At 43.0% G+C, this 18871-nt stretch overlaps 1 protein-coding gene across 2 annotated transcripts in view; it reads right to left on the bottom strand.

Annotated features, from left to right (window-relative positions):
- The window catches only part of XYLT1 (xylosyltransferase 1), a 305563-nt gene that overhangs the window by 53609 nt on the left and 233083 nt on the right, over window positions 1-18871 (bottom strand). For both annotated transcript variants that reach the window (XM_061599478.1, XM_061599477.1), the window contains exon 6: window positions 5725-5805. In XM_061599478.1, the coding sequence (XP_061455462.1) occupies window positions 5725-5805 (81 nt within the window). The remainder of the gene's footprint in view (window positions 1-5724; window positions 5806-18871) is intronic.

Here is an 18871-nt window from a genome sequence, read left to right as displayed (position 1 = left end):
GCACTGATTTTAACCACTGATTTAAAAACTGCACTGATGTTTTTCATTTCTTAGAATTCCTGAGCAATGCCAGATACAAGGCATACCCACAGAGATTTTAGTCACTCTATACTTAACTTTTGTTTTTCCCACCTGCTAACAAGACTCAGGCATTATTACAATGATTGTGTGTGTGTGTGTGTGTGTGTGTGTGATAAGCTCACTAGCTCCATCCCTAAGTCTCCTTTTCAGTTGCTTTCCAAGTTGGAGAAAGTGTATATCTGAAGCAGGGAGCCTTTTGGATCTGTAGAAGCTCCCCACACTTTCCAGAACCCCAATTTTAGCATTTTGCACTCAGTTAGTATTCTGTGAATGCCTGTTGTATTCAGTCCCCATTGGGTTTTTTTGGGTTTCCTCCTACTTAGGGATTCCCCCTGCCACTTCTATACACTGCAGCATACCCCTAAGTTTGCTGACGCTTTTCTCTGGGGTGAGGGCTGTTAGCTTTTTGGTTACAGAAGTGATGGCACTCGAATCAGGGAATCTGAATTTAAATAGGGGGTGCCATTCTGTGCCACCACACTATCCTGATAGGAATGTAGGAAGCTGCTTTATACAGAGCCAGAGCATTGCTTTGTCGAGCTTAGTATTGTCTACACTGATTGGCAGTGGTTCTTCAGCGTTTCAGCAAGGGGTTTCTTCCAGCCAGTGGAGGCTGGTGGCTCTGATGTCAGTTGGGCAGTGAATCTGCTCTGGGCTTTAGCCCAAACGTTAAAGGAACTGTCTGAGGTGCTGAAACCTATGTCCCAAATCAGCCCTACATGGAGATGCAGGGGACTGATAAACCTGGGATCTTTTGCATCCCAAAGTCCTATGAGGAGAGACTGACAGAACTGGGCATGTTTAGCCTGGAGAAGACTGAGGGGAGATATGATAGTACTCTTCAAGGACATGAAAGGTTGTCTTACACAGGAGGGCCGGGATCTGTTCTCAATCATCCCAGAGTGCAGGACACGGAATAATGGGCTCAAGTTACAGGAAGCTAGATTTCAGCTGAACATCAGGAAAAACTTCCTAACTGTTAGAACCCTATGACAATGGAACCAATTACCTAGAGAGGTAGTGGGCTCTCAGACACCGGAGGCATTCAAGAGGCAGCTGGACAGCCATCTGTTGGGAATGCTTTGATTTGGATTCCTGCATTGAGCTCGATGGCTTTATAGGCTCCTTCCAACTTTACTATTGTATGATTCTATGCATGCAAAGCAGATGCTCCAGAACTTCCCCACAGTAGTGTTATTCATGCCAGGGGTGAGACAAGCCCTTAGGTTCCATTCCATGACATTTTTGCAGAAAGCAGAGTGAATTAATTCTACCATAACACCAGAGTAGATTCAGCAACCTCTTCTGGACATGCCCAGAAAGGCCTTGTCTTCCTAAGCCTCTCAGTATGTGTTCTGACATCTGCCCTACTAACTGTGGGGAAAAGTTAGGCAACTTTCGTTTGGGGGCTCATTCTTTGGGCCTCATGGTGGCAAGCTGAAGTTTCAGGGCCATCAGACTGTCTCAAATTACTATCTTGGAATTGTCAATCAAATGTCACATCCATACCATAATTTAAAGCATTTGGCTTCCTCCAAGGAAACCTGGGAATTGTCATTTACCCATATAACTACAGTAGGGCCCTACTCATACGGCAGGTAACATTCTGGACCCCCGCTGTAAAGCAAAAACCGCTGTAAAATGGAACTCATTGAATAGAATGGCATGCGATGCCCGAAAACCACCATAAAAGCAGAACAAGCGCCGTATGAGTGGGGTTTTAGTCTAATTACGTCTAATTGAGACCACTGTATTAACGAAGCACCATAAAGCAAAGTGCCGTAAAGCGGGGCCATACTGTACAATTCCTAGCACTGCTAACATGCTACAGCTCTTAGGAGACCCTTATTCCCTTCACAAGGCTACAATTCCCAGAGTGGTTAAGTAATCAATCCCTCTTCCCAGGGAACTCTGGAACTGTAGCTCTATGAGTGGAACACAAGTCTCCCAACAACTCTCAGCACCCTTTAGAGACTATAATTCCCAGGATTCTGTGAGGGGAGCCATGGCAGTTTTAAAATGGTATAATGGTGCTTTAAATGCAGATGGAGCCAAAATGCTTTTGCTTTGCATTTTTAAAAAACATCCTGTATGCTAATGTTTCAGTTGATATACCGCTCCTGCAGTTATTGCATTACGCCTCCCAGATACAAGAAGGGGTTTAGCAGCCAATGTATTTTAAGAAGGCCCTCTGCTAAATTAACTCACACGAGTTGCAGTGTGACATTTCAATCAAACATGCAAAAAAAACCCCCTCCTGTTAAATACATGCAGCTGTGCCAGACTCTAGCAAGACCAAATAACGCTGCCAGGAGCAAACAGGTTAAAATACTTGGGCCACAGGGATAATAAATTGTGCTTTATGCGCAGTTCTTAGCAGTGCTGGGCATTAAGTGGCTGATTCATTGTTACAGTAATACACAAAGCATTTACTGGATGTGCCATTCAGATCAGCATCCTGATTAACTGCTCAGAAATACACAGCTGTTAACGCTGGGAATCTCCATAGTGCCACTGCTGAGGCATTGCTTTCCAGTCATTACCTGGAAGCAGAATTGAAAGAGGAGGTTCGACGCCACATTTAACATAGTGCTTTATGAACTAAGGCACTACTACTTGCCACAATGGCTATGTTCTCTTTCCGCTGATGGAGGCAACCTGCCTCTCTGAATACCTGGGTTTCACAAGCAGGAAGAGTGCTGTTGCGCTCAGGTCCTGCTTGGGGGCTTCCCATTAGGGCATCCGGTTGGTCACTGTGAGAACAGGATGCTGGACTAGATAAGCCTTTGGCCTGATCCAGCAGGGGTCTTCTTACGTTCTTATCCTTATCATGGAGGTTAAGGGTCATGATGGCTGTGCTGGTGGCAGTAGACCTCTGAATACCAATTTCTGGGAATCACAAGCGGGAGAGTGCTCTTGCATGCAGGTCCTGCTGGCCGGCTCCCCATAGGCATCTGGCCAGCCACGGTGAGAACAGGACGGTGGATTAGATTGGCCCGTTGGCCTGACCCAATTGTTGTTATGTGCCTTCAAGTCGATTTCGACTTATGGTGACCCTATGAAACAGTGACCTCCAAGAGCATCTGTTGTAAACCACCCTGTTCAGATCTTGTAAGTTCAGCTCTGTGGCTTCCTTTATGGAACCAATCCATCTCTTGTTTGGCCTTCCTCTTTTTCTACTCCCATCTGTTTTCCCCAGCATTATTGTCTTTTCTAGTGAATTGTGTCTTCTCATTATGTGTCCAAAGTATGATAACCTCAGTTTCATCATTTTAGCTTCTAGTGATAGTTCTGGTTTAATTTGTTCTAACACCCAACACTGTTATCTTTTCAGCACCAGGTCAAGACTTTCCTCTTCTCCCAGGCATTTTAGCATGTGTTTTCAAATTGTTTTTAATTTTTTTTAAAAAATTGTGTTTTTAATTTTTTTGTGTGTGTTTTAAAATTTGTATATTTGTTTGTATTGTTTTTAATTGCTGTAAACCGCCCAGAGGGCTTTGGCTATGGGGCAGTATATAAATGTAATAAATAAATTAATTAATAAAATTTGTCTTTTTTGGTATGTGCAAAGCTGTCCTCCAAGCCCACATTTTAAATGAGTCAATTGTTCTCTTATCCACTTTTTTCACTGTCCAACTTTCACATCCAGACATAGTGATTGGGAATACCATGGTCTGAATGATCCTGACTTTAGCGTTCAGTAGGTCTCTTCTTATATGCTTGTTGCATGCTTTTTAGGTGCTGTTGGGCTGACGCCCTGCTTGCAGGCTTCCCACAGGCATCTGGTTGGCTGCTGTGAGAAATGGATTCTGGACTAGAAGGGTGTGTGGCTCGATCTAGCAAGGCTCTTCTGATGTTCTTAGCTACCAGTGCCCTTCCCCATACCCCAGACCCTTCTATTCTCTCCAGTGGTGGCTGCCATTCTATCCCCTCCAACAATGGCACATAGCATCATCCAAAAGGGTGCAATCTGGATGAAAGTGGTGGCCACTGACAGGAGGACAGCCACTCTCTCTGTGCCCCCCATGTTCAGAATTCCACTTGCCTCCAGAATATATTTGGCAAAATGTCCCCCCTGGCAGCAGGCAAACTGACACATAATATGCCCATCCAAACAAAACAGCCTATTTCTTGCTTCCAATCCATCCCTTTATATTTCATAGGTCAATTGACATTCTCCCTTAACTCAACCACCTCCCGTCCACAGATCATCCCACAACAACCCTCCTGATTTGCAAACCTGATGCAGCTGCTCTCCGTTGCAACCTCGCAAATTTGCTACTGCTTCGTTTGCAATTAATTTGAAACACTTTCAATTAAAACACTTAAAAAAAGACAATCCATTCTGAATCATATATAAACTGATACATCAGCACTACCTGTCTAACATGGTGCATCCTAAGATGCAATTAACTGTTTATATATTCCAAAGGCAGAATCATCTTTAAAGACCCAATCTATTATTCCTGAGAAGGAAGCTAAGTGGCACATTAGCACAATTTAATATTAAATTAATAAGTAGATTAGAGGGCTTAATTCACCCAAATTGCTCTTGTCCCAGCCGAGGGGAGCATCTTAAGACTTTATGCGAACAGTTATAATTCATGCTTTTATTTTTTTTCCCCCTGTCAGCTGTAGAGTTTGAAGAGCAATGATCAGGTGAGTCAGAACTGAACAGGAGGCATTTCCCTGACCTTTATATTGCCTTTCCAATTTGACTCTGCCCATCAAAATGAAGCAATGCATTTCCATACTCAACAGGCCCTACTCATTAGTTTGTAGATACTTAACTGGCCTTGTATTTCTGTTATGCTATCTCATTTTGCAAAAAATATAAAGCCCTGCAACGTAACATACAAAGCAAGAACTGGGGACCAGGTTACCTGAACACCTGCCTGTACACAGACCTGTAAGACCACTTAGATCATCTGGGGAAATGGTACTCATGGGTGGCATTGCACCCTACAGAATGTCATTGGGCGGTGACCCAAAAATGGGCATTTTCTGCTGTTGCCTCTCTGTAGAATGCCCTTCCCTCTGTCCTATGTGATGCAGCAACCCTCACTTGCTTCAGATGTCTCTTTTTGCCCCAGCTTTCGCTGACTGCCATTAACTCATAACTCTTTGTGGAAGGATGTTTTTGGCTAGTTTTTTATTTAATTTAACAGTTTAACAGCCAGTCCCTCTTCCCAGAGGGTTGGACTAGGACCTGTGAGACCAGGCTTCAAATCCCCACTCAGCCATGAAGCTTATTGGGTGACCTTGGGCCAGTCACTGCCTCTCACCCTAATCACCTCTCAGGGTTGTTGTGAGGATGGGAGGGTGAGAGGGCCATGCTCGCCACCTTGAAGCTCTTTGGAGGAAAGGTGGGATGTACATGTCATAATAAATAAATACAATAAATATAGTGGAGCACCACATTTTTTCAAATTTTGGAAACAGAAGAGGGGGAGGGAAAGGACAGATATCAAGGAAATCACCTGCCTGCAAGAGGAGCCAAAGCCAATTGCCTGAGACATCTTCTCCCTAATCTCATGATAATGTTTGGACCTGTAAGATCACTTACACCATCTGGGGTAATTCTACTTGTGACATTGCACCCTACATATTATCACAGGGCAGTGATCCAAAAACAGACATTACCTTGCATTGTCTCTTCCATGGGACTTCAAGAAATTCATGTTTCGATATCTGGAAAGGAACGCAACGAGCTGGTCGTTTGTCCTGTGAAACAATTAGGACAATTAAAAACAACAACATTAAAGTCAGCCATATATATCAGGAACTTCATCACATATACGTTAAGTTCTGATCTGCAAACTCACAGTTTCCTAGTCACCCATGTCAAGTTAAGACTCGTCCCAGGAGAGCCTCTTTGTCTCTTACTCTTCTTGAAAAAAATATTCAATATATGTATATTGCAAATTTCCTTAACAAATCTTAAGGACCCCTCCTTCTGTAGGAATGGTTACATCACTGAAAGACATCTCTGATTGAATTTATTTTGAAAAAAATCATTAGGGACTTATACAAATAGATCTTCACTTCATATTTAAGATTCTTCTCAATTCAGATTTTTTAATTTCATATTTGAAATATGGTTTAATTGAGCTTTTTTTTTTTTAAAAAAAACACCCTTGAATTACAGTTGTCTGCTTATTTCATCTAACAACTCTTAGCACGCTTAACAAATGACAATTCCCAGGATTCTTTGGGGGAAGTCATGATTTAACAATGCTGGTACCATAGTGCCTTAAATGTATGGTGTGGATGTGGCCTTAATCAACATAGTTAGCAAAACTGAGGAGAGAAATATAGTCCCTCTAATAACAAGCTTATGTAGTGAGTCCTGACAAGATTGTAAGCAAATGTGGTCACAGAGCAGCAAGACAGAGGTATGCTCTGGAGAATTCTGAGGTTTACAGAAGTTAAAAACTCCCCCTCCAAAAAAAAATTAGGAAGGCAACCACTCCCAACAACTCACTGAGGTCTGAGCATGCTCAGTTGTCACTGAATGTTGATGGTTAGAAAAGAAAAATGGAAAACCTGGAGAGGAAGGAAGCAGAATGTCCTGCTTGACAGATTACAGCATCCTGGCAGAATGGAATGGTTGGCTAGCTAGGAACTCTGCCAGGAAACAAGGATCCACTATAACTATTTTGTTGCAGGTCCCACTAATTTTTATATATGCCAAAGTGGACATTAAAAATGGAGATAGACACACTTGCAGTGGTCATAAACAAAACTGTGCTCTGAGTGACTCTATGCCAAGGCCAAGTTAGAAAACCTGTAGACGATAGCAGGGAACTTCATTTTCTAAATCTCCAGCAATTCTGTTTAAATAAGCTGCCCACGGAGTAAAACAACTCATACTCCAAGTTGTATGGGCAGCAAACATAGTCCAGGGACTCCCATCAAGACAACGAGTCCTCTAAGTGAGCTTGCATTTACAAACTCTCCAACTGTCTGAAGGAACAGTTCATTATTGCCCTGATGAATGACGAACAAGTTAACCATGGACTAAGTCCGGACCAATTGGAGTATCTGTCTATCAATCAACCTAAATGGTTAGACTGCAAAAGCCTGAGACCTTTCTTTGATGCTCACTCATGTGAGCTTGAAAAGTCTCCTGGGGTTAGCATCTGCATTTCAAATTTGGCATTTGCAGAAAACCCCCACACACATTCTCTCTTTCTCTATCGTAAAGCCCTGCCGATTTTCACATTTGCTGCTTCACTGCTTCACCATCTTTATGAGGGATGAATAGGCATGTAGGGAATTTACTTAGTGATCTTTCCACATGAAAAGGCCTCAATGGCTGACATCTTAGGGTGCGTTACTAGACAAACACCAGCGTACTCAGACCATCTTTTCAGAGATTATTTTTACTTCCCTACTTTAAGTTTACTCCAAGAATGATTTTAACAAGTTAACAAGAGCAATAATCCCTTTTTTTAAAAAAAGAAAATACTGCTGTATCTTGTCTCTGATGATCTGCTCATCTGTTTCAGTTGCACAATTCTAAAATACAGGAGCCATGCAAAATTCTCCCCAGTTGCCATTATGTTTAATGTGAAACCGACTTAGAGAGTTTCATATATCAGCTTACATATTACACAGGCCTCTCCATCTGTACACAGCATAACTAGGCATGACTACCCAAGCTAAGATGTCGTTGCAGCAATCAGACATACCCCTTGAGACCCTTTAAGTAGGCTTGGGGTTGGGTTTCTCCTGATGAAGAGGCAATTATTATTATTATGAGGGATGGAGGAGAAATTCAATTCAGTTCATATTTAAAACCAAATCTATCAAATTTGCAATTTCGGAAACAATGAGAACCGAAACACAGCCATCCATTGAAATTCGTATGTATCCAAATTTTGAAATGCAGTTCTCCAACCAAAGGATGTTTACAAAAAAGCATGCTTTTGTGTGCATAAAAATGAATATATTAGTTAAAAAAAGCATATACAAATGCATTATATTAGGAGAAACTGCTTGCAAAAATGTGTACATTAGTCAATGAGGTTTTTTTTAATTGCATATTGCTGCAGAAATGTGGAGAACTGAATTTAAGAAAAAACGAGAGAACTGAAATAGATCCTTGCACCCAATTATGATTATTACTTCAGTGTATTAGTCACTCGCTACATAAAGGCGCTCTCAATGTTACACATTTTTGAAACCTTGGATTGTTGCCGATGGTGGTCCTACTCAAGAGCAGACCTACTGAAATTAACAGACATGGCTCTCTTGGGGCTAGTAATTTCAATGGGTCTACTCTGAGCAGGATTTTGTTGACTACAACCCATAAAGAATAACATTAAAATCAGTAAAAAGAACACATCGCAATATAAACCATACACAAATCCATAGAAGAGACCCAGGCCACATTCACACTATACATTTATTCCACTTTTATTCCACTTTAAACAGAATCCTGGGAAGTGTAGTTTGTGAAGGGTGCTGACAGGTGTTAGGAGACCCCCTATTCCCCTCACAGAGCTAAAATTCCCAGAGTTCCCTGGGAAGAGGGACTGACTGCTAAACCACTCTAGGAAGTGTTGCTCTGTGAGGGGAATAGGGATCTCAGCATACTTCACAAATGACACTTCCCAAGATTCTTTGGGGAAGCCATGATTGTTTAAAGTGGAATAAATGTAGAGAGTGTGTTTGTTGTTATATGCTTTCAAGTTGATTACGACTTATGGCGACCCTATGAATCTTTTATAAGATTGTCCTCTTGGGGTCCCTTGTCCTCAGCACCCCAAGGGGGTCCTTTCCTTCAGAGAACAGTCCCAATCCCTTTGGGTTGCTGCTTCCCAGGCAAACTCTCCCTCTTTGTGGATTAGGTTTATGGTAGAAACTGCCACCACCCCTTTTCTTAGCTCCCTACTCTGAGGAAGGGGACCTCAGAGTGCTAACTGAGATCCTACAGCAGACCAATTGTTACACCCTCTGTTCTAGGGCATTAATCCACTCCAATCAACAGCAGTCAATAGCATCCAGCAATCAAGAATTTTAGAGTCATTAGTCCCATTAATAAAAGGGTCATTTATTTAAAAGAAAAGAAAGGTACCTATGAAAAGAGAGCAATATCTGTTTCCTTAAAAGCTAATTGGGCTACTAGAGATACATAGGAATAACAACAGTGAGAGATTCAGACAATAGAAAATAACAAACCTACCAACTTTCCATATTCACTTCAGCAATGCTTGGTTCCCCAACAGCATATATTCATAGGGTTTTCATGGTAAGAGGTATTCAGAGGTGGTTTACCATTGTCTTCTCTAAGCCTACGGCACCCGGTATTCCCAGGCGATCTCCCATCCAAGGCTTGACCCAGCCCCAGTAAAATAGGAGCAGCAGCTGCTGCTACTGATAGTAGTAATAATAAAAATAAACACACACACACATGCACAATATTGGGATCCATGTGATACTTTTCAATAAAAATAACTTGCCTCCATGCTGCAGGTGTAATGCATAAACTCTCTTTAGCTGAATATATCCCTAGATTTGGGTGTCTTAAAATACCTAGGGCTGTAGCCAATGCTAGAGTAAACTCACTGAAGTGAATGGGTATGACTAACTTAATTACAGTGCCTTGCAAAAGTAATCAGACCCCTGACCCATGCTCTAGTATTACTGAATTACATATGATGCATTGTAATTTTGTTCTGTATGATGTTTTATTTTGAAACACTGAAACTCAAAATCAATTATTGTAAGGTGACATTGGTTTTATGTTGGGAAATGTTTGTAAGAAACGTAAAAAACTGAAACATGTTGCTTGCGTAAGTATTCAGCCCCCCCCCATGTGAATATTTGGTGGAGCCACCTTTTGTTGCAATAACAGCTTTAAGTCTTTTGGGGCGGGTATGTACCAGCTTTGCACACAGTGTCGGAGGGATTTTGGCCCATTCTTCTTGGCAGATTCGCTCCAGGTCATTCAGGTTGGTTGGACGTCGCTTGTGGACCGCAATGTTCAAAGAGCGTCACAGATTCTCATTGGGATTGAAATCAGGACTTTGACTTGGCCACTGTAATTTAAGCTGGTCTGCTCTGCCTAGATGCAACCCCTTGGTCTTGCTTTTGTTGCGGATTCCATCATGATGAGCCCTCCACTGTTCCATTTGCCCATTATGTTTGCACCTGTCCTGACCAACTCCATTGGATTCAGACTCAGACTGACTGGAGTGTTTTTCACCATTATGTTTAATGTGAAACCAACTTAGAGAGTTTCATATATCAGCTTACAGATTACAAAGGACTCTCCGTCTGTACACAGGATATCTAGGCATGACTACCCAAGCTAAGATGTCGTTGCAGCAATCAGACATACCCCTTGAGACCCTTTAAGTAGGCTTGGGGTTGGGTTTCTATTTGTGTGAGGAATGTTTCTTTGGACAGGACTGCATGAGCAAGCAAGCTAGCATTCCTACAAACAGCTTGAAAAGCTGGTGCTATTTGCTCATGCCTGCACATCAGCTAGCACATCCTTGGCGATGGAGGTGGTGGCACTTCAGCCAGATGCTCCTCTGACATTGCTTTTTATTGAGCCTCCAACTTCTCATCGGGAGGAAGCATAAGTAGCGGTTCGAGTGACAAGGTAGGGTTAAGAGGATCTTTTTATTATCAGACAGTGCTTCTTCGGTCGTAACTGAAGCTAAAGGGGAGGAGTTATCATTGTCTATACTGCCAAAGGCATTCCTTGTTTCAGCCCCCTCCTACTGCAGCCCACTAGGTCCCTCCCCAGGGTCCCAGTCGTTGTCCTCTTCCTTCTGATCACTCCGCCGTGAACTCCCTACAGGGCCCATGGCAGCATCCTAACTTCCTTCCTAGAAGCTCAAGGAAGTCTGCAGAGTTCCCAGTCATGAGGAAGTTTAGTTTTAAATAATGTGTTAAATACTATTAGAAAAGGAAACAAAAACCATCCATTCAGGCTTAAGTGAGAATCCACAGAAGACCAGGAGAGAATGGAGCAAGGGTAAGAGATAAAAAATGTGACTAAAACAAAAATTAAAACTATCTCCTGGACCGTAGCCAAGAATGCTGCCAGCGGTATTTGATATGTACATGCTCTCAGAGGAGACTGGTGGCTCCAATGTCAGTGGGGCAAGTGATTCTGCTCTGGTTTTAGTCCAAACTTCCACGGTGCTGTCCAAGGTGATGCACAGCTCCTTGAAAGTTCAGACTAAAACCTGGAACAGATTCACTGCCCCACTGACATCAGAGTCTGCAGCTTCCACTGCATGCTCTATGGAAAGAGAAAAAAAAATGCAAATCAACTACTGAGGGTCTCTTTCTATAACCAGAGATATTAATTTTCGTCAAGTTGGGAGTTCATAAAGATCTTCAATGTCTCATTATTCTTGTAAAGCAGAACATCGTTTGTTTGGAATACTTTATGGTTATATTGCAAGAAACTTTGAAGTGTCTTCAGTTAATGGGATGGGGGTATCCCCCACCCATGCCAAATGTGTATTTGTTAATAGGCCCAGAGCCTTTTCTAAGGTTAATACCACCAATAATCACAGTTTAAAACACTAGTTTATTAAAAGGTCTTTTCTGCTTAGTGGTTTTAGAGTTTTCCAAGCTGCTCAGTATGTGGACACAGTTTTCCTCCATTATTTATTTATTATTATTTATTATATTTATTGGTCACTTTCCCCCCCGGAATTGTGAATGCAAAGTGAGTTGCAAAAACAAACATTAAAAACAAGTGTAAGAACAAGAAGAAAAAGAGCCTAAAATGCTCACCGATCATATGGATAAAAAAGCAGATCCAATTCAAGCCAACTCCACTGAAAGACAAGCAGAAAATTAAGGTCCAAAGGCGTGGTTTTGCCTGGTGCCTGAAAACAGACGGCGATGGGACCAGGTGTGCCTCCCTGGGGAGAGTATTCCACAAACAGGGAGCCACCGCATAGAAGGCCCATTCTCGTGTCACCATCCGCTGCACGTCCCACAGAGGGGGCACATGGAGAAAGACCTCATATGACAAATGCACGGAACCCAACTGAGAGCAGCCTCTTGATGCCATTGTCAATGCATCATGCAAGACCTAACAAGCAACGAAGAAGAACCCTGCTGGATCAAACAAAGGTCCGCCATGACTGTTAAGGTGGTAGCATAGTGCTTTATGGATGCACGTGGTGTATGCATGGCTTCAGGTTTAAGCTCCCCACCCCTCAACTACCAGCAAAGTGCCATTTCCCTCCTGACATTGTTAGCCTCTTCACTTATTAGTGGTGGTTAGGCGTGTCTGTTTCGGTTCTCTCTGTTTCTCATTTTTTCCAATGGTAAATTCAGTTCTCTACATTTCTACAGCAATCTGCAATTTTTTTTTTTTAAAAATCCTCATGAAAATTCTCTACCATTTTACTGCGAGTTTCTCCAAACACATTTTTGTAGGCAGTTTTGACTAAGGTACACATTTTTGCAAGCCATTTCTCATCGCATAATGCCTTTTTGCATGTTATTTTCATTTATCTATTCATTTTTATGCACACTTTCCCCTAATATATGCATTTTTGTAAGTGTTGTTTAGTTGGCGAACTGCATCCCAATATTCTAATAAATGTGAATTTTGAAGGGTGGCTTGTGTTTCGGTTCTCACATTGTTTTGGAAATTGCAGGTTTGAGCCCAACAACATTCTTGAAGGAAGCTGTGGTATTCTGACTTCTCGGGCTTCTGTCTATATAAAAGAACTGAAGCAATATGTGATGTTGCTGTTTAAATTATTTTGACTGTAAGCTGCTTTGAGGACCATGTGGCAGAAAAGCAGCCTATAAATAAAAAAAGGATAGAAAAAATAAACTATCAGCTCACATCAACAATACAATAAGCATCAGTTGCATCCATCTTAGTTTACACATACAGACAGAATGAAGGCCAGCGGTGGTGGCAGCGTTGTCGTTAGTGGCAGCCTGGATAAGAACATTACCCTCCCGCCAGACAAGATCTTTCGCAACCTGGAGAACGCCAAGCGGTTCGCCATCGATATTAAGTTTCTCAATGTTTGGAGGTGATTTAATTCCCAGGTCTTCCGGGTGGCCCCTCCCTTCATCAGAACCTATCTCATTTATTCCTGGGGGACCAAAGCATTTGAACGTCTGAAAAGGAAGAACCCAGCTGACTGTGAAAATGATGAGTAATTTGACTGATAACAAAGAACACAGTTGCCAGCATTATTCATGTTCTTGGCTTGTGGACATGTATATACAAGTATTTAAAGTAACACTTGCTCAATAATTTGCTTTTAATAATGTTATTTGTTATTTAATTTTGAGAATTGTTATTTAATTTTGGGAATTGTATTATTTTATTGATGTATTATGTTCTATTGATGTATTGTTATATTCATGTTTTCTTTGTAAGCCGCCTTGAGGGCCTTTTGGCCATAAGGCGTGGTATAAATTTAATAAATAATAATAAATAAATGTGATAAATTCTGCTTGAAATGCGAACTGAATCGAAATTCTCACCCATCCCTAGTGGTGGTAGTGGACAGCGATGCAATGTAGCAATACATTTCATTATTTATTACCTTTATTACATTTATATCCCATCTTTCCTCCAAGGAGCTCAAGGTGGCACATATGGTTCTCCTCCCTACCCATTTTTATCCTCACAACAACCCTGTTGTGAGGCTCTCCCAGCCTCACCTGGAGATGCCTGCTTCGAAGGCAGATGCTCTACCCCTGAGCTACAGCCCCTTCCCTGTATGTAGTTTGGGCTGAAAGGCAGTGACTGGCCCAAAGTCACCCAGCAAGCTTCATGGCAGAGTGGGGATTTGAACCCTGGTCTCCCAGGTCCTAGTCCAGCACAATTTCAGTGTCACTGGGGAGGGGGCATTTGTGGGAAATTTGCTTTTTAAATAACATCTCCTAGATTTCCATGTTTTTAAAGTGCTGTAGCAGCCAGCCCATCCTAAATCGGAGTGAATTTTGGCTGCGAGCCAGGGCTTGCAATACTGACATCTGTCGAGCTCAGATAAGGCCTTGGGGAACCCTGTCGTGGTGTCTGTTTTTCTTTTCTTTTTTGCAAACCGCACAGCAATCGTACAACAAAATATATTTCTCATTGCCTTCATGGTAGGGAAGAGGCACCGCTGTGGTGAGACACAGCTATGCAAGGGGATGAAATGGTATCAGCAAGGTTTCTGCACGCTGCTGCAAGGAGGAGGAGGGCTGAGATCAATTTAAGAGTTACACACCTGGCCAGGAAATTGATCACGGGGCTTGGTAAGGTGGAGGCGGTGACGAGAAATGCTAATAGCAAAGGCCCAGGATGTTGCGATGGCTCTTCAGTGACAGAACAGAAAACATGCAGTGTGTATTTTGGACAAACGCCGGAAGTGCCGGTGCTTATTCAAAGCTTATCTGGGTTTTACCAGAGTGTTTGGCATCTTTTAAGCTTGGAAGAAAAATTTTGTGATAAAAACAAAACACAAAGAGGCTGCTTTGCGGGTGGCAGGACACATTCCTTTGGCAGGGGGGCGCTCCCAAAGTGGTGCTTGCTGAGGGAATGGCTAGTGGGGGCTCCCCAGGGTTTGAGGCAGGGGGCTCTCCCAGCCTAAACTGGAGATGCCTGCTTTGAAGGCAGATGCTCTACCCCTGAGCTATGGCCCCTTCCCTGTATGAGATGAAGCATCCTGAAGGTCAGGACTGTGTGATTGTCAGGAGTACGGAATGAATGCTCCAAAACGAACACCATCTGGTCTGTCTGGATGGCGGCATTAATAAGCTGTCACTTGGCCAGCCTTTCCCCGTTACATAGTTATCCACTCAATCCAAAATGACAGGGGAGCACTTAGGCACAGGTGTAGCTCCACCAACGGCCTGATCCACCTGCTGTGGACCTCTTTCTCTCTCTGGCTTCTCAGAATAGTTGCCTAACCTTGTTATTTTCCCCTTTCGGTCAATGCTTCCTCTTTGTTTAACGGACTGGAAGCAAACGCTTCCTTTGGCAACATGGCTTGCATTTGACGTGGGCTTGCCTGTTGCACTCGGGTCCTTGGGCATCTGGACGGCCACTGTAAGGACAGGATGCTGGACTAGATTAAATTAAATACATTTATTTTGGTCCAAGACCAGCAAAGATGCTGGACTAGATGGCCCACTGGCCTGACCCAACAGAGTTCTTCTTACGTTCTTATGTTTCCACTGATTGTTCTGATCATTCTTTTCTCGTGTGTGTGTTCGACTAATGGATTCTTTTCTATTCTGTTTGGGTTTGGGGGCTGCGAAGAAGGAGGTAATGAACAGCAGAGGCCCTTCCAGGTCTGGTCAGGAACAAGACAGGCCCCTGTGCAGCTCTTGGTGGGCTCTGCTTAGCCGAGTTGGGTGAGATGCTGTCTCAGCAATGGCTCAGAGTCAGCTAAAGCCTAGGAAAGGCTGGCGGAGACTTTAGTAGTCCTGCATCCCCTCCCTCTCTCCCCCTCCCCAAAAGAACCTGGGAGGAATGTTTGCAAAATGTAAAACGCATGTAATTTACTTTGTAGTTAAATGCTCAGGAAGGGTCACAGTGCCACAGCAGAGTATTTGCTTTGCATGCACGGGGTCCCAGGTTCAGCATCTGACATCTCCAGGTATGGTTAGGAATGTTATCCACCTGATTTCCCCTCCCCCCATTATATATATTTATGACAGGTAGGTTGGCTAGGGAGCTTTTCCCTCAATGCATCACATTATTTCTGCATTCTACAAAATGACTTCTCTTTCCTTCAAGGCCCTGTCATGCTAGTGCGAAAACTGAATGCCAGCTCTTCAATGTCAATTACCACTTTGCTGATTGCTTTTAGCAAACATTTCCAGCCAACACAATGGTGGACAGAGTGTCTGTTTATTGAGGCAATAAAGCTGTCACCATTTAATCTTCTTATTTATTTATATATATATTTTGTTATCAACATGATTCGTCAATACACCAGTTGGGCTCAATTTCCTTAATTCTGGGCTGAAAGTTCGAGGAGAGAACTTTGAGCCAATACTGATGTGGATTTTTTTTTTGGAGGGGTGTGTGTGCGTGTGTGTTGATGACGGAAGGAATAAAAATATCTCCCCTGATTTACCTTTTGGGAGTGAACATGGTGTTTCTCCTGGGCTTTTCGGCTGCCAGTTTGATCATTCCCTCCGCTTCTGATGTTCAGAGTAGGAATGGGGGAGAATATCCACTAAATCGTACTTAGTACTGGATTTTGACTGAATCCGACAGTCCTCTGTCTTTTTGGACCAGCACTGATTTCTCGCTGTGGGCCGCAGCTGTAATCAGCACGGCTCCCCCCCCCCCAAATTCCCCCCTGATTTTATGTAATTATCTTCACAATTACAATTGCCATTATCCATTAACTTCCATGGATTTACACAAGCATTTATGTTAGAAATTATGTAACTTTCTTTTGCCACCAAAACCAGACGAACAGCTGATCGAATTGGCAAGTGCAAAAGCAAGCAGGAACGCTTTGATTTGGATCCCTGCATTGCGCAGGGGGTTGGACTTGATGGCATTATAGGCCCCTTCCAACTCTACTATTCTATGATTCTATGAACAAAAGAAATGGTGGATTGGGATCGAACGATGGACTATCAGAATACAAGTGGATTGGAACTAGGCAGCGAGCCCCATCCCTAGTTCAGAGACATGTGACGCTACTTTTGGAGCCAAAATAGCACTTATCCCTGCACAACAGGGAGGGGAGGCATTGGCAAGCTCAAGGAAACCCCAATATTTTCAGAAGTATAAAAAATATTTAGGAGGAGGTTAAAAAAAAACCCTAATGGGAGAGGATCTCACAAATAACCTAACCAAGATGAAGGCAATATATGTATATATACCATACATTTAAAGCACTATTATAAGACCTTCACTGTCATAGCTTCCCACAAAGAATCCTGGGAACTGTAGTTTGTCAAAGGCACTGAGAGTCATAAGGAAACCCTATTCCCTCGTATAGCTACAATTCCCAGAGTTCCCTGGGAAGAGGGATTGATTGTTAACTCGTTTGTTTCTGACTTGCCCTTTGACCCTAAGAAATTCCATGGCTCTTATGTCCCACAGCTCTTAGTTCCCAACAGATGGCTGAATCTGTCAATTTCAGCTTCTCATTCTTCCAGTCTTAAGATCAGTTCTCCACATTTCCACACCCGTTTGCAATTGTATAAAAATAGTTCTGGTGAAAATTCATCAGCATTACAGTGCACTTTTCTCCCAACATACACATTTTTGTATGCACCTTTGCCTAAGATGCACATTTTTGCAAAGCAAGCTTCCTTAACATAATGCATTTTTGTGTCTTATTTTCACAGATATCTGTGTGTACACTTTACCCCAGGGGTGCAGTTGTCTGGGGTCTTGGGGTGGTGGTCTTAGACCCCTCACTTTTTTGGGAGCAGGGTCCCTATGTCTCCGGCATCCTACAAGCCAATCAGCATGAAAGAGGAGTGTGTTGGCTACTGAGAAGTTTTCTAGCATGCTTCCTTGTCCTTTCCTGCTCTGTGGAGCCAATCAGAGTGAAAGGTGAATCAGCCACTGAGAAGACTCTTCCCAATAGCTAACACTCTCCCCTTTCATGCTTATTGGCTCCTAGGGTTGTCTGTTATTGTGGGAGAAGGCATTAACAAGGACCTCATTCTCAACCTAGCAGCATAAACAGGTGGGAGGGGTGGTGGCTGTGACTATCATGAAGCGACCCTGCACTTCTGAATTTGCCACTACACTACTTTACCCTAGCAATTTATACATTTTTGTACTCATCATTCTCAGAAGTGCACATTTTTAAGAAGGGCTGTTCGTGTATTGGTTTGGAAAGTGCAGATTGGGTTGGTTCACCTTTAAATGCAAACTGAATTGAATTCTCCCCATCCCTAAATAGTGAATTGTTCAGCCCAGCTGTGATGCTGTATGCTGTCAAAGAAAGAGCTTTTCTTGAGGCCATCAGTTTAATCTCTCTCCCCCCTGCTTTCTCTGCCCTCCTCCCTTTGACGGTAGGCAGAAAGGAACAGAAAGGACAAATCAACCTCCTTGATCCAGGCCTTAAGGCACCTTTGGGCACACTTGAAAAACAAACGAGCATTCCTCCTTGCCAGGAAATTCACTTTCTAGAACACAGAGAAGCTTGTACTCTGGAGAAGACACCATGAGTAAAATGCATCTTATGACAGCTCTAAATAATTCCCATGACTTGCATATTATTTGGTGTGACCTTTTGTTAAAGACCAGCCATTAGCTTGTTTGCCGTTAGATTCCATCAAGCCCATCTGGGGTACGTAAAAGGACTTTCTAAACAACCTTGCTTAACAATGTATGATTCTTTAAAAAAAAAAAACTCTCCTGTGCTTGTTATACCCATGTTGTTCTCTAGAATCATAGGATTGGAGAATACGACCTTGGAGGTCATCTAGTTAAATCCTCTGCTCCTTGCAGGATCTACAGTGCAGGAAGCCTGCAACTACAGCATCTCCAACAGCAATGGTGGGTGGTGCCCATTGGGACTGGTGGGGCGGAAGACAGAGAGCCCAACAGTAGGTGGCGCCAGAGCCAATGAGAGGCAGAACCAGCTGATTCTAATTTTGTGCCCATCCTCCTCCCCTGGTGAGTTTTACATGGGCAACACTGAGACTAAAATGGAGGAGGAAAGTGACAGCCAGGGCCACCCCCTGGACTGGTTATAAGTACAAAGGCAGGTGGGTGGGGGCTGGCTGAAGGCAAACTGAGGTTGGTGGGGTGGTGCCCAACGATCTCCAGTGTACCAGCCTCCACTTAAATACCTCCAGCAAAGGA

Source organism: Rhineura floridana, chromosome 17, assembly GCF_030035675.1.
Source record: "Rhineura floridana isolate rRhiFlo1 chromosome 17, rRhiFlo1.hap2, whole genome shotgun sequence".
Classification (NCBI taxonomy): Eukaryota; Metazoa; Chordata; class Lepidosauria; order Squamata; family Rhineuridae; genus Rhineura; species Rhineura floridana.
This window is presented reverse-complemented; position numbering and strand designations above follow the sequence as displayed.